The sequence below is a fragment of the Botrytis cinerea genome, chromosome 11 (assembly GCF_000143535.2).
Source record: "Botrytis cinerea B05.10 chromosome 11, complete sequence".
Lineage (NCBI taxonomy): Eukaryota > Fungi > Ascomycota > Leotiomycetes > Helotiales > Sclerotiniaceae > Botrytis > Botrytis cinerea.
The window spans coordinates 1,747,149-1,760,869 of NC_037320.1; the positions used below are offsets into that span (position 1 = coordinate 1,747,149).

Here is a 13,721-nt window from a genome sequence, read left to right on the forward strand (position 1 = left end):
GCGATCCCATAATGGTAATTGGAAACATGGACTGCTCTTTACTAGCAACATTCAAGATTCCAATCGTAAGCCGGGGCAAAGCGGGGAAAACCTAGAGGCAAAAGATCATCATCGTCCAAGGTCGATCAGGGCTAGAACCTCCGATGCTAAGGAGTGTTTCTATGCGTTTTGCCAAGGACTCATCAAATGTACTCGTAATACAAACGATTGATTGTAGTTGTCGGAACAGTTGATAAACGTGATTCCTTCAGTATTTATTTACGCATCAGCCGACTTTGATGTGTTCGGCTGCTGACAAGGCACAGTGGGGATGGAGATCTACATATCCATCTATCTTATCAAGCGACAAAATCAATCTACCCACCCCCAAGCTTGAGACCAAGACAGCTTGAGTGAATTGTCAACGTCGCTTCAGCCCCTATGAATGTCTTATGATAGGAGTGGTTCAATCATACTCTATGGACTATATAATCCTTTATTCTTATTCTTATTTTTATTTTCATTTTCATTTTCGTTTTGTTTTTATAATTGTAACGTTTATTGTCGCGCCTAGAATATATTTACAAAAGCTATCTCATGTAACCAACACAAGAAATAATACCCTTTTTCTGCTTTCACAACTCATGACAGCAATAGAGCGAAACTGCCAATAATTTTCTGCTATATGCTTGTAGCCAGAATGTTTGCTGCAAGACGTGAAGCAATTTGTGGAGACGATGTCAGATTCCCAGACGCCAATACTGTAAGATCCATTTGCGTACAGACCCAAACGCCAATTTGTGCTAAAAAAAGAGTATGCACCAAACCAAAGACAAGAAGAAAGATATCACTCAACGCCTCGAGAAGCATCGACATAAACCAAAGTCGACCCATTATAGACCAGGACAGTGTGTGGTATATTGGTGGTCGAGTCCATAAGATCATCCGTCGTAAGTACCATTTCGTATCCCAACCAATTAAAATGCAAAGGGTGTATCCAGGGAAGAGCACGATGAAGGTAGTAAATATGATTAAGTATCATATATTCTATGAAGATTCTAAAGGTTGGGTAACGTCAATACCATAAAGGGAGGCATGCTTCTTGGCCCATGATCTGGTAAGGATTGATGCTAGTGGAATGTTAGTCGAGTCAACATGGTTGCTTTTTTATACGGAATTACATACCCTTCAAAAATTTCTTGCTAGCATACTTTTTGAAGAATGCTTCATGAGTAACAGGACGAGCAAGGTAATCAACCATCAATTGGAAGACGGGCTCAATTTCATCCTCACTGTAACCGGAGTAGTGAGTCAACATTGGGTCCCATTCGCCCTTCTCAAGAATAAGGCGGGCGAGATACATGGATGCAGCAGCGACGTGACTTGGAAGGTACTTCATGAATCGATGATCAAGGAGACTGATCTCCATCAAGTACTTGCCCAAAGTACGGGTCTGGATGTCGTAGTCATCTGCCTTAGAGATACGTCTCAAGAAGTTCATTGGGTTTGGGTAGCTCAAATCATAGTTGAGAGCACTAAGAACGTAACGCTCGGCACTAAGGATCTCTGCCTCGGTGAACCCATCATCGGCGACGTGACGGAAGTTGGCGACGTGAGGTGAGAGGACTTCTTCGTACTTCGAAGCAATGAACATTGCAGTGACACCAACAAGCTGAAGACGATCGAGTTGAACAACTTTGGTGGAGAGGAAACGGTCGATGATGTTGACGGCAAGGAACAAGGTTTCTGGGAGGAGGTGGAAGCGTGTGTGAACTTCAATGAGCCAGTCGACTAGAATGCCGCGCATCTTCCACTCCAGATCTTCTTGATGGGCCATGTACTTTTCATTAGGTTTGGTAGCGATCTCCAACTTCTTCAAGTACTCGAAAATTTCAACGACATACTCAGCCACCATCAAAGGATCATCGGTGTCTTCGGCATCTAAGTCGCGTACACCTTCGGCAAACTCAAGTCTAACAGATTCCTTTGGCTCTGGTTCAACGACAGCCTCTGCCTCCGCCTCATTCTCCTTTTCCTCGATGATAACTTTAGCTTGCTTTTCTGCTTCAATGTGGACCTTCTTTCGGGATGGTTGTTCGTCTTCGACAGGTGTCTCTTCCTTTACCGCGGCGGCTATCGAAGCTGCAGTGGTCTTTCTCTTCATCACTCCAGATCCAGCTGCCTTACTCAACGACTTCTTGTTTGTATCCTTAGCTCCGAGGGCTGATCGAGTACTGTTCTTGGTGACGCCGGTTGGCTGTGAAGCTTTCGAGACCAGTCCACTCTTAGCAGCAGGTTTCTTTGCCTCGACTGCATCTCCTCCCTTGGCAACGTTGCTAACATCTCCCAAGGCGGCCCGCTTTCGGACTGGTTGTGCATTGATAGTTGATTTCTTGGTTGCAAGTGGCTTCTTGACGGCACCGGTGACTTCCTCCGTAGTAAATGCTGCAGATTTAGATCTAGTAAGACGGGTTGTGACACCAGCTACATTCTCATCGTTCTCATTTGTAGGAGCCCTACGACTAGTTGCTCGACTCTATATGCATACATGATTAGCATTAACCAATGAGACAATCAATTGAAGAGATGGGTAGATCTGGAATCAAACTATGTGGTCTCTGGGGTACATACAACTGGCATATTTGACGATGTGTTGTTGTATTAACTATTATGTGTGGAGTGTTGTGGAGAGGATGATGGTGGGTCGCTAAAAAAGATGATGGTCAGCAAAACGCGGTATTGATAGATGTTGGCAAGCGCGTGGTGAATATCGAAGACAGCGACATCGAGACGCGAAATCTCGACCACATGGAGGTGTAGAAGGTTAAAGGGTATACATACATGAAGATGGGTTAGGTCTTCAATAGATCCCGACGTGTAATTGACGATAGGAAGAATGGGGTTGTGAGATATCGACTTTGTTGACAGATGAAGAATTGAACTCGTTTTTTTTTGAACTGCACACGAAACTGAAGAACTTGAACGACTGGACAAACAAGATACCGAAAAGGATCTAAAGCTGGCAAATACCTAAGAGGCTATCAAGAACATGAAGAAGTCGACGGTCGAAGGATGGAGGTCGAATGTATTGTTTATTTTGGCCGGAGGTGTTGATGTTTATGAGTGGATGTGGATGTGGATGGAGTGAATGAAGTTAAATGTGTGTGAGTGAGAGGGAAGACTTGCTAAAGAGGTTGTCAGAGCTCTTCCAAGGTTGCCAGGCACTCGCTTGTTGTGGACCCACTAGCGTGTTTGTGCTTCCTTCGCGGGTTCTTTTCTTCGCTGGTACAGTAACAAGGATTTTGGAAGCACGAATGAGGTAATGGGTGGTTTGAGAGGCAAGGCAAGGGAAGGGAAGGGCAGAAAGGGATAGACGCAGGAGGTATGGGCGAGGTGCGTGAAATGGGTTCGCGTCTGATTGAATTGGGTCGAGTGATATATGGAACTGGCCGACAGAAGTCTTTACCGTAGCATTTGCTATATTCATTACTATCTTTATAATAAGTTACTCTATTTACTGTAATCCAGTTCGGCTGCAAAATCTTTCCCTTTGGTCGGTCACAACAAGATCACACACAGGTCCACAATTGACATAACTTTACTCGAATTGAAACTTTGGACGCAGCTTAAACGCCAAAGCTTTTGTTGATTTGCGTTTTCTCCTAGGCAACCACTACGCAACACGTATCCATCTCGATTCCGGGTGGCTTGGTGCTGCGTTTCCCGTCTTGAGAGTGTGGCTGGAATGCGCTGTGGCTGGTGATGAAGCCGCACCTAGAAAAATGTTTAGTTGTATGGGTACTTGGGTGCATGTCTCCAGCTTGATGGAATTGAATTGGCTTGACATTGGGCCAATTCACTCCAGACGTCGACCTCTTGATATAGAATCTACCGCTGTTTATATCTTGGGTGAGTTTCATACTTCTTTTCAAGCTTCTGCTTTTCACACAGTACTCATTTCCATTTTTTATCTGCTGTACGAGTGATAATTGAAAATTTACCTCTCAACTCTGCAACTTATCACCACATCCAATACGCAAACTAAACTCAATCGGGAGATAGCCTTTCCGGAAGAAGTTTGAGATACGTTCAAGCACGAACGACATCGACCTTCAAAACTCCCAACCACTGTTTCCGGAGGCTCTCGCCGTGGCGAGAAGATCAATCGAATTGTGGTGATTAATTCGATATACAGCATACATCATGTTTCAACCCAGGATACTTGCGCGACAATGTCCAAGGGCAACATGCAATTCTCTACCCATACTTCGAGCCTTCCCTCGCACATACGCAACGGTCGTCGAGCCCGTGCAAGCCGAAGTCCCTGCAGCGCAAGCTGCAACAGCAGGCTTTGCACCCCCTGTGTCTTCCTCAGATAGCAGCAGTGCTACTTTTGCTATGCGAACATACAAACCAAGAACGCCTGGTGTCAGACATTTAAAGAGACCTATAAACGATCATCTGTGGAAAGGAAGACCATTTTTACCTTTGACTTTCGCAAAGAAAGGTCATGGAAAGGGTGGAAGAAACAATAGTGGTCGAGTTACAGTTAGACACCGAGGTGGTGGTCATAAGAGAAGAATTCGTACTGTCGACTTTCATCGAATGACACCGGGTGTACACACAGTAGAACGTATTGAACACGATCCAGGAAGGAGTGCACATATTGCATTACTGAATGAGGAAGCTACTGGTAGGAAGAGTTATATTGTTGCCGCAGAGGGCATGAGAGCTGGAGATAAAGTACAGAGTTATCGAGCCGGTATCCCAAGAGATTTATTGGAGAGTATGGGAGGTTTCGTAGACCCTGGTGTGTTGGCTGCAAAGACTGCGTGGAGAGGAAACTGTTTACCACTACACATGATTCCCATCGGTACAACTGTCTACAATGTTGGGTCCGCAAAAGGAAGAGGTGCTGTCTTCTGTAGAAGTGCGGGAACACATGCAGTTGTGGTATCTAAAGATGACGAGACATCTAACAAAGACAAGGGACCAAGATTTGTCACGGTACGATTGCAGAGTGGCGAGGTGAGAAAGGTTAGTATGCACGCATGTGCAACTGTAGGCATTGCTAGCAATCCTCATCATCAACATCGACAACTTGGTAAAGCAGGTCGTTCAAGATGGTTGAACATTAGACCAACAGTCAGAGGTCTTGCTATGAACGCTGGTATGTTTTCTTCTCTGGCTAAAATATAAGCATGCTTACTTACAAACTTAATAGCCGACCATCCACACGGAGGAGGAAGAGGTAAATCGAAGGGTAACGTCGACCCAGTCAGTCCATGGGGCATGCCGGTATGTATACCATCCTCAAACTTCGAGGGTACCCACTGACATTACTTCACTCTTAGGCCAAAGGAGGATATAAGACTAGAAAGGTTCGCAAGCCCAATAAGTGGGTAGTCACTCCACGTGAAAGAAATCACGGAAAGAGAAGAACAAAGTAGAGATTCGATTATCATGATATACCTTGCATTGGCGCTGTACATGTAGGCTGTAGCTGTAAGCTTTCCGTCTTGTATACAGACGTATTCTTTATACATCATGTGCAATATCAAGTACCGAATAAAGATATGCCTATTGACACCCCAATGCTTTGATGTGCTGTTTTGCGTGTCCATCTTCATAACTATTGATGTTCGCTTATCCAATGTCACGAGTACAGGTACCCCAGAATGTCTCACAGTCCGATCTGACAGACTAGATGATGTACCTTAGCTTTCAATATTCAAAAGCAATTCAATGTTCGCAACCAAATCAGTCTTTTAAACCAATTGATAGCCCCGACCACAGTCTTCTCAGATTCCTCTCTATCCCGTCTACCAAACCCCCACGGCCCGCTATCCCGATACATACTCGCCAATCCCATCTTATCCCACCACCTTTCTGATCACCGAGTCAACACACTTGTAAACACGATCAATAAATCCATCACAACAAATCCATAACATAACATAGCATGACACAGCACAACAATCTACACCAAACTAAACTCTACTTCGTCGAATAGACATCTTCACAGAATCTTCACCCCTCTTCCCCTCTTCCCTATAACGGATCTTTGCATAAGACTAGATCTCGTACCGCGTGCGTGCATCTATCTATCTATCTACATTGTTTACTAACACACTTTATCTTTATGTGTGCACTACCTCCAATACCCCTCTACCATCATATAGCTTACCCTGTTCTTGAAAGTTGCCCTCCTTGCCCCCACCCTTCCCACTCCTGTATTCTTCTGAGTCTCTTCTCTTCTCTTCATCTTCATTGATTTCTACGATATCTCCGGAGAATCTCCAACACCCAATGTGAGTATCATAATACAACACAGTACGACACAATACAACCCCGCACCTACGAATCTACAAACACCCCTACTCCATATCCTCCGATGCAAAACAAAGCCGCTCAATGTCGCCATCCCACCATCATCTAAACCCCGCGCAAGCAAACAAGCAAACAAGCAAGTCATCACAACAGCAACAACAACAACAAACCCCCACGTCCCACCTATCATCTAGATGCATAGCTACAATACCCGATACCCCCACGAAAGCATCGCATCACCCCAACAACACTCAACACTCACCCTACTGATACTAGTACTAATACTAGTACAGACTTCGTCCGTCGAGAGAAACTGCGTAGAACTTCCCCTCCCCCCTAAAAAACAACAAAACCCTCCCTACTCTATCTATCCTACTATCTCAATCACAAACCCAAACCAGACCAAACCAAACACACACACACACAGATAGATAGATAGAGATAAACACCCAAATCCAAATCCAAATCCAAATCCAAATCCAAATCCAAATCCCACAACCCGCAATCTCACCTCAAAGAACAGAAAGGGAAACAAATCAGATCAGATCAAACCAGAAAACCCCCTCCCCCTTCAATCTTACACTCCCTCATACACATTCATATATATATATATATATATACACACACACACCATTCGATATAGATAGAGTATAAAGTATAGAGTATAGATTCCACTCGGTAAAATAAACGAGAATGAGAGATATCTAATTATCCATTTACTAGATATATATATATATACACATAAATAAATAATCAAGTCTACCCATTCACCCACCCACCTACCTACCTACCTACCTAAGTATCCCTCGAGTACATAGCCTCCTACCTTTATAGCGAATAATTCAAAAAACCCAAGTAATTCACACATCTCACACAATATGCACACACAACATCTCCAAGTTCGAAAGATTCTCAATTAATAACCGAGATATTTTCCACATCTTATTAGTATCTCAAAAGTCTTGATATAATGATCAAAATAAATTCATGTTCTGAAGGACCTTTATGTTTTAAAATAAAGTTGGCTGCTTCGAGAATTTTCAGCGTTGGACTGTAGATGGAGAACTCTTTAGTCGCTCACCACTTTTTAACCATCAGTCAGCTTTGCACTGTGCTTGCGGGTTTATCATACAGGATGATAGTCAGGGCAAGCACATGGGACATGAGAATTGGATGTTTTTGGGTGAATCTTAGATATCTAAATTATAGTGTTAAAACCAAACTGTTACATCATATATCATACGCCCCCCTCCAGTATACTCTATGATATCACCTGCAGCCCGATTACGCCCTTGATCCAAAGAGAGGTCCTAATAAGGAAGCCAATATGATATTCCAACGCCAATGACAATGCAAGCTAATATTGCTTTCCTCGATATTTCCCCTGAGCCATATTTGTATCCATAGCCAATTCAAAATACATCATGTCATATCGCATTATTTCCGAGCAACTTAAACCCAAACCCAAACCCCATCACTTTATCAATATCACAGTCAGTAACTCAATTACCTCCCTCCCAAATATCCATCGCATCCATGGGTCCCAACCCCATCAGATGTCTAAATACCCCCTCGCCCACCGGCGTCAGCCCCGTAGTCGTCTGCTGCGGCCAAGGACCTGTATTTGTATATGCCCTCCCAGGCGTTTCTGGCATACTATATGCGGATGGTGTTATATTCGACCCAGCTGTAATGTTATTATAGCCCGGGGGTGTCGAGAAAAAGGAATCCATGGCACGAACTTCGCGATTCGTATCTGGTGCTGGACGAGTTTCGTAGGATCCAGTATTCTTATTGGTCTGTCCATGTTGTAGATTAGAAGGTCGACTTTCAGAAGTAGATTTGAGTGTTGGGTGGTTGGAGATATTGCCGGTATTGGAAGATAGACCCGTTATCGTGCCAGCACTTGTACCCTCGTGGCCGTATACATTGCCGTTCGGTTCTCTGCCTTGACTAACAGGTACGCTTTGCCTCAAATCTCGAGTTGGTAGGTGTTCGTTCATCCTAGGCCAGCCTCTCTGTTCGATGTCGAAGCTTTGAGGAAATGGATCAACTCCAGGGCTTGTTGATGTTCCCCTAACCCCTTGTTCAGCATCGGTGGAAATACTGCGTGGTGTCCCTTGAGGATTAGTAGGACCGTCACCTATCACTTGGAAGTCATCCGGACCTATACCCTCTAAGAATTGTGTAATGTTACACCCAGGTTGAGTATTTACTTTAGTAGTCATCTGAATGAATTAGCTTTATGAATTTCCAAAGGCATTAATGTGGCATACCAAACTCTCATCCCAGGTTCCATCCTTGGATTTATTATTATTGCGCATTCCCATGGCCTCTAAATCAACGTCTAATTGTACAAGAAAGGACTCTGTCAAAGGGTTTTTCTTCTTTAAAGCATTCATGGCTTTCAAGAGAAATCTTAGGGAATCCGAAACTGGGGAATCCTTCGGTGTATCGTTGAGGTGTTTAACAAAGACGCGTGCGGCTACGTAGAGACAGAAAGATATGAATGGATTCATCTATCAATGGGTTAGTGAGACTTTCAATAAATACGTGTATTTGTGTTTCTGCAATGCGCTTACAGTTGATAAATCCATATGCGAGATCATCTGCATCATGCTTGTGATCTCATTGGCAGCACTAATGGCTCTGATTTTACTTTCAGCGGTGACAGTATCAGGTAAACGATTTTTTTGAGCTTTGAATATTGCTGCCTGATGTAGGCAGATAGTAGAAGCATGAATGTTCATGTTTAAAAATACGGTATTAGGATTAGCCATTCCGTGAGGCAATCGAAGATGGAAAGGTAAAGAGAGGCATGTATTTAGGAGAATATTGTCCATGTGCCGGTGTCGCTTCCAAAATTCCCCATTCAAGTCATTGTCACGATAATCGGGATCAGAGCGATGGAGATGTAGGAGATTTCTTCCAAAGAGTGAAGCCATCAAAACAACACCAGCGAATGGTGACAACCTAGAGGCGCCCTGGGGACTCATTGAATCGGCTAAAGTTTGCGCTCTTTCCGGCCTGCTCATATTAAAAGCTTCTTCTGAAGATGGTAAGTCCGATGTGATGTCCTTTTCATCGATAGTCATAGGCCAGCCAGTACCGATACTAGCATATCGATCTTCGCAAAAAGCCATCCAAAAGGTTCTACGCCTCTCTTCTCTTTCTGTCCAATCTCGCGGTGGTGGGAGACACTGCTTGACTTCTAAACCAGGCTTATCAAGTCTGTGTAGACCCATCCTTCAGTCGATTAGCTGCTAAGCTCCACATAAGCTTTGGGTACTCACATTTGACATAATCTAATCGCAGCCCCAGTGCTCATCCAAGCTCGAGGGAAGTGCATCATTTTGAATTCGTAGGAAGCTAAAAGAATATGAACTTGTGCATGCGAGACAGAAATTATGCTTTCTCCAAATCCTTTCAACGTATCCATTTCCATATATTTTCGGGCTCGGTGATAGAAGTGGTCTTTAAGATCCATGTATTTCTCTGAACTGGAAGCTGCTAGCGTCCACATTGCATATCGTAATGAAACTGGGGGTCGTTGATTTGGCGCACTATGAAATGCCTGTTAGATCAAAGAATGTTCAATTTTGGAACAAGAAAATTGCTTACAGATTCATTGCAGCAAGGTACCGGTATTTGTGAATCATTGGGAGGGAAGGGTGAATATTATCGAAGTAAATTTCATGCCTAGACGATGTAAGCTCATGTATAAAATAGCCTGTTGAAAAACATACAACTCGTCAACTACCTCTTGAAGGGGTAGCGGTTCCTCAATCCCAAGACCAATCATCTCCCACGTAGAGGGGAAGTCATCCAGCCCCATTCCCATACCAATATTGGCCGAGAATCCCATGCCATTCAACGTCGGTTGAGCATCATTGTTGTAGCGCCATCGCTCGCCGTCTACTCCAATGTTCGGACTAGAGACGTTAATATCTGGGGTAGGGGCGGTCTGTAACCCAGCCCCGCTAGCATTGCTTGTACTCGGACTTGTAGTTGTAGTTGTAGGTTCTTGTGATTTGAGCATGTTCTCAACTTGTTCTGATAGTACGAGGTATTAGCCCGTGTCTGAGAACTATTGAGGTATCGGATACCCTAGATTCCTGGACCCTGACGCCTGAAGACTTACTCAATCTTTCTTCCAATGCTTTCACATAGCCACGTTTCGGGCCAGACTTTCTTCGCACAGGATCATAAGCACAATCATGTCCCAATCGCGCACACGTTGAACAACTTGGTTTTGAACCATCGCATTTAAGTTTTCTTTTTCGACATATAATACATGCAATTCTCTTCGGTTTTGGAAATGTCGAGTCTCCATTTCTATCGATTCCACCTGCCATATTGCCCGTATCTCTCAGACTGCTGTCTCGTCTTAAATTGGGTGTTTGTTGTGAAGGATCGTTGAAGAAGTCCTCGCGGGGTACATTTAAATTTGATGACATTTCACACTGAAGGATGATTCAAGCTTCGAAAGAATGGACTCCCTCCGTATCCAAGGGAACCGGTCATCGATGTTCAGTAAGCTTGCAGGGTGTGGTGTGTCGTCAGAACTTGTTGTCGCAACGAAACCGTGCCGGAGTGATCCAAGTAAAGATGGCCACAAAAATTATTGTTAATTCGACTGTCCAGGCGTTGCTGCAATGCCACAAACGCTTGTTGATGAATGATGTGTATGATAATAATGAACATGCAAAGAACAAAAGCTGCGCTGCTATGCTTTTCGATAAGAAATTAAAGAAAGGAACGCTAGAACTTTATCACGCCTGCAGAAATGTCTGGGCACGGGGTAAATGGCAAATATGTGTCTATTACGGGAGAAGTTCTCGGAATCATCTCTCCAATCCCTACGACAGTGACTGTTACTTTCATTGGAATGTTATCAATGCTACCTAAGGCTAACTGGTGATGAGGGTCTATGCATCCGTTTCACAACTTCCCATAAGGTTTGGGGTCTAAAGATGTGAGGCTGTTCCACTGCTCCGTAATAATAAAGGTGGGACCGTCAATGGGGGAAACGAACCAGGGAAATCATGGCTGACTGTGCGAGGTCTACAAATTTATGGCAACGCAGAAGATATCAGAGCATTATTGCTTTGCAACAACTCAAAATCAATTGGCAACGTTTCATAACAGTTAATCCTAACACGTTACTCAAGGCATCAACATTAAAGCCGTTTTCATTCGTAAGCTTAGATAGAACCATGTTCGTGAACCTCCTATTCACAACACCATCAACATCTTTAGCAAGAGGTGCATATGCATGGCAGACACGCTGCTGCTTAGGTACACATCAGCCTTGTGGAACAACCGGATCCAGTTGAGCTCGAGGGACAAAGGAGATCCTAGCAGTAATACGGCTGGATGTTGCCCCGCGTCACCAAGTCATGCTATGCATTCTTCAAACGCTTTGGGAAAGTTCATGTTTAGGTGACTGAAATGACGTGCAAGTGATCCAACAGGCTGGAGCTCAATCGCACGGAGGTATGGATCTTGGGTCTTTGCTCTTTGCTAGTAAACTGTATTTGAACATCATCGCCTGAAATTGTCATATGTATCTCCCTAATTCTTCGATATACAAGCTAGTGGATAGGTAATAGTCGAGCAAGATATTTCGCATACATGTTCATCCGTATCGTGATGATCATCCGTCGCTTCTGTTGCGAGGACAACTTTGCGGTGGCTTTTCAACCGAATTTCCTGTAGTTGGTGCTTTCCGGAGCATCCACGCCGCTTGTAAAGCCCTTGTAGAAAGCTTACGAGCCGATTGTTAGGACCACATAGATACAGGCCATCTACTTCCTTTCTAAGTCCACTCCAACGATTTTCAAGCCTCCGTTTTCCACATATGCTAGAGTATATTTGTTGGGATGCCAGGCCACAACAGGACAAGGGCTGCCTTTGACGGTGTACACATGCTCTCCAGTCTCGGTATGAGCAATTTCCAATCCTGAGCCTTCATCACTACCTCCAACAATATAGCTTCCATCAAAGCTGAAACTTATGCTTCTGATGGGGCCAACCATATCAATCAAAGTACGTTGACATATCCAATCAGTTGTATCCCAAAGTGCAATGATGGAATCCGAGCCTCCACTTGCCAAGAACCTAGCTGTTGGCTGCATCTCCACGGAAAGACACGAGGATGTATGCCCGTTCAAAGTGAAGGGTTGTGAAGCCTCGAAGCTCATGTTAAAGATGGGTTTGAAGTCAGGATAGGATAGAATCTTTATACGACCTTCTCCTGTTGTAAGGAATATTTTGTCACCACTCCAGCAGAAAGCGATTTGGTTTGTTTGTACTGGCTGCTGATGTGAAGCAAGAGGAGTTGATTGTGTTGGGGAAAGTATGTAGATATTGTCAGACTATTGATGATTAGCTCTGGGTCTGAAAGGTGTAACGGTAAATCAAGCTCTTTGGAATAGATTCAGACAACAGTAACACAGAAACCCAATAACTCGGACCAGCAGACTGAATTTGGCTTTCAAAATTTGAGAAGAATCCATGATTGGGAATAATTGCAGAGTCAGGAAACGATGTAATATCCAGAGTGAGTTATTTCGATTTGAATATTTCGGATGCCCCAATTAGACTCGGAAATTAAAAGGAGTTCGTCATCTGACTGCTGTCCAAGCTATTGGATACTTCTTATTCACGGAGAGAAACATATATATCGGTATTAGAACACGTACCTTGTTACCAACAATCAGACTCTCCCCGTTCGGATGCCAGACTAATGTGAATGCGTCGCCCAATCCTTTGACTTCGTTAATCACAGCTTTGGTTCTGACGTCCCAAAACTTGACAACACCATCACTGCTTACACTGGCAAGTTCAGCATCTTTTACAGGATTGAATGCCACCTTTTCGATCCCAGCAGTGTGGCCGACAAGTTGAGTAGAGTAATTCACTGAAGGTCTCTCGGGGTTCCATACCCTCAGTGTTTTATCTGCAGCTCCAGTTGCGATCAGCGAGCCCAGAGGATTCCATGAAATTGTCCTTAAACTATACAAAGAGTCAGTGCAACGAATACACAGGACCAGTTGGGCGAGTAGAAGGCCCTGAGATCACGTGATAACATGGCATCTCCATAGATGAACTGATGACCATCCGAATGATTGAGGGGCATACCTATGAGAGCCAGAGCCTCTTGTACCAGGATCGTTATAAGTTTGGGTTTTTAAAGAGCCAAAGTATCCGGAGAACTTCTCCTTTGAGAGACTCTGTCGATGGCGGAGGGGTGCCATCTTTTCTACGTATTTAGTACCTTCGCGGATGCTGAAAATATATGTATAATACAATTTCTGAAGATTACTAGGTATCCCAATTAAAAGAAGATATCGTGCAGTATTGTCATGAAAGCTTTGAAAACTTTGAGGTCATGGCTATTGTGCCTGTGC

At 44.0% G+C, this 13,721-nt stretch overlaps 4 protein-coding genes across 4 annotated transcripts; 1 reads left to right on the forward strand and 3 right to left on the reverse strand.

The window, feature by feature from the left end:
• Nucleotides 1–459: 459 nt before the first annotated feature.
• Nucleotides 460–3,260, reverse strand: BCIN_11g04830 (hypothetical protein). The gene is made up of 3 exons (XM_001558388.2): nucleotides 2,611–3,260; nucleotides 1,165–2,515; nucleotides 460–1,109 (listed from the first exon to the last, which is right to left on the reverse strand). The coding sequence occupies exons 1-3, from the start codon at nucleotides 2,617–2,619 to the stop codon at nucleotides 1,027–1,029; spliced, it is 1,443 nt and encodes a 480-aa protein (XP_001558438.1). The 5' UTR covers nucleotides 2,620–3,260; the 3' UTR covers nucleotides 460–1,026.
• A 556-nt stretch (nucleotides 3,261–3,816) lies between these two features.
• Nucleotides 3,817–5,573, forward strand: Bcrml2. The gene is made up of 3 exons (XM_001558387.2): nucleotides 3,817–5,149; nucleotides 5,204–5,277; nucleotides 5,334–5,573. Exons 1-3 carry the CDS (start codon nucleotides 4,183–4,185, stop codon nucleotides 5,427–5,429), a joined length of 1,137 nt encoding a protein of 378 aa, XP_001558437.1. The 5' UTR covers nucleotides 3,817–4,182; the 3' UTR covers nucleotides 5,430–5,573.
• Nucleotides 5,574–7,489: 1,916 nt separating this feature from the next.
• Nucleotides 7,490–11,130, reverse strand: Bcprf. Its single transcript, XM_024696036.1, has 7 exons — nucleotides 10,451–11,130; nucleotides 10,056–10,362; nucleotides 9,931–10,008; nucleotides 9,603–9,872; nucleotides 8,892–9,555; nucleotides 8,586–8,828; nucleotides 7,490–8,537 (listed from the first exon to the last, which is right to left on the reverse strand). The coding sequence occupies exons 1-7, from the start codon at nucleotides 10,764–10,766 to the stop codon at nucleotides 7,812–7,814; spliced, it is 2,604 nt and encodes an 867-aa protein (XP_024551839.1). The 5' UTR covers nucleotides 10,767–11,130; the 3' UTR covers nucleotides 7,490–7,811.
• A 283-nt stretch (nucleotides 11,131–11,413) lies between these two features.
• Nucleotides 11,414–13,702, reverse strand: BCIN_11g04860 (hypothetical protein). Its single transcript, XM_001558384.2, has 3 exons — nucleotides 13,453–13,702; nucleotides 13,014–13,326; nucleotides 11,414–12,686 (listed from the first exon to the last, which is right to left on the reverse strand). The coding sequence occupies exons 1-3, from the start codon at nucleotides 13,566–13,568 to the stop codon at nucleotides 12,117–12,119; spliced, it is 999 nt and encodes a 332-aa protein (XP_001558434.1). The 5' UTR covers nucleotides 13,569–13,702; the 3' UTR covers nucleotides 11,414–12,116.
• Nucleotides 13,703–13,721: the final 19 nt, after the last annotated feature.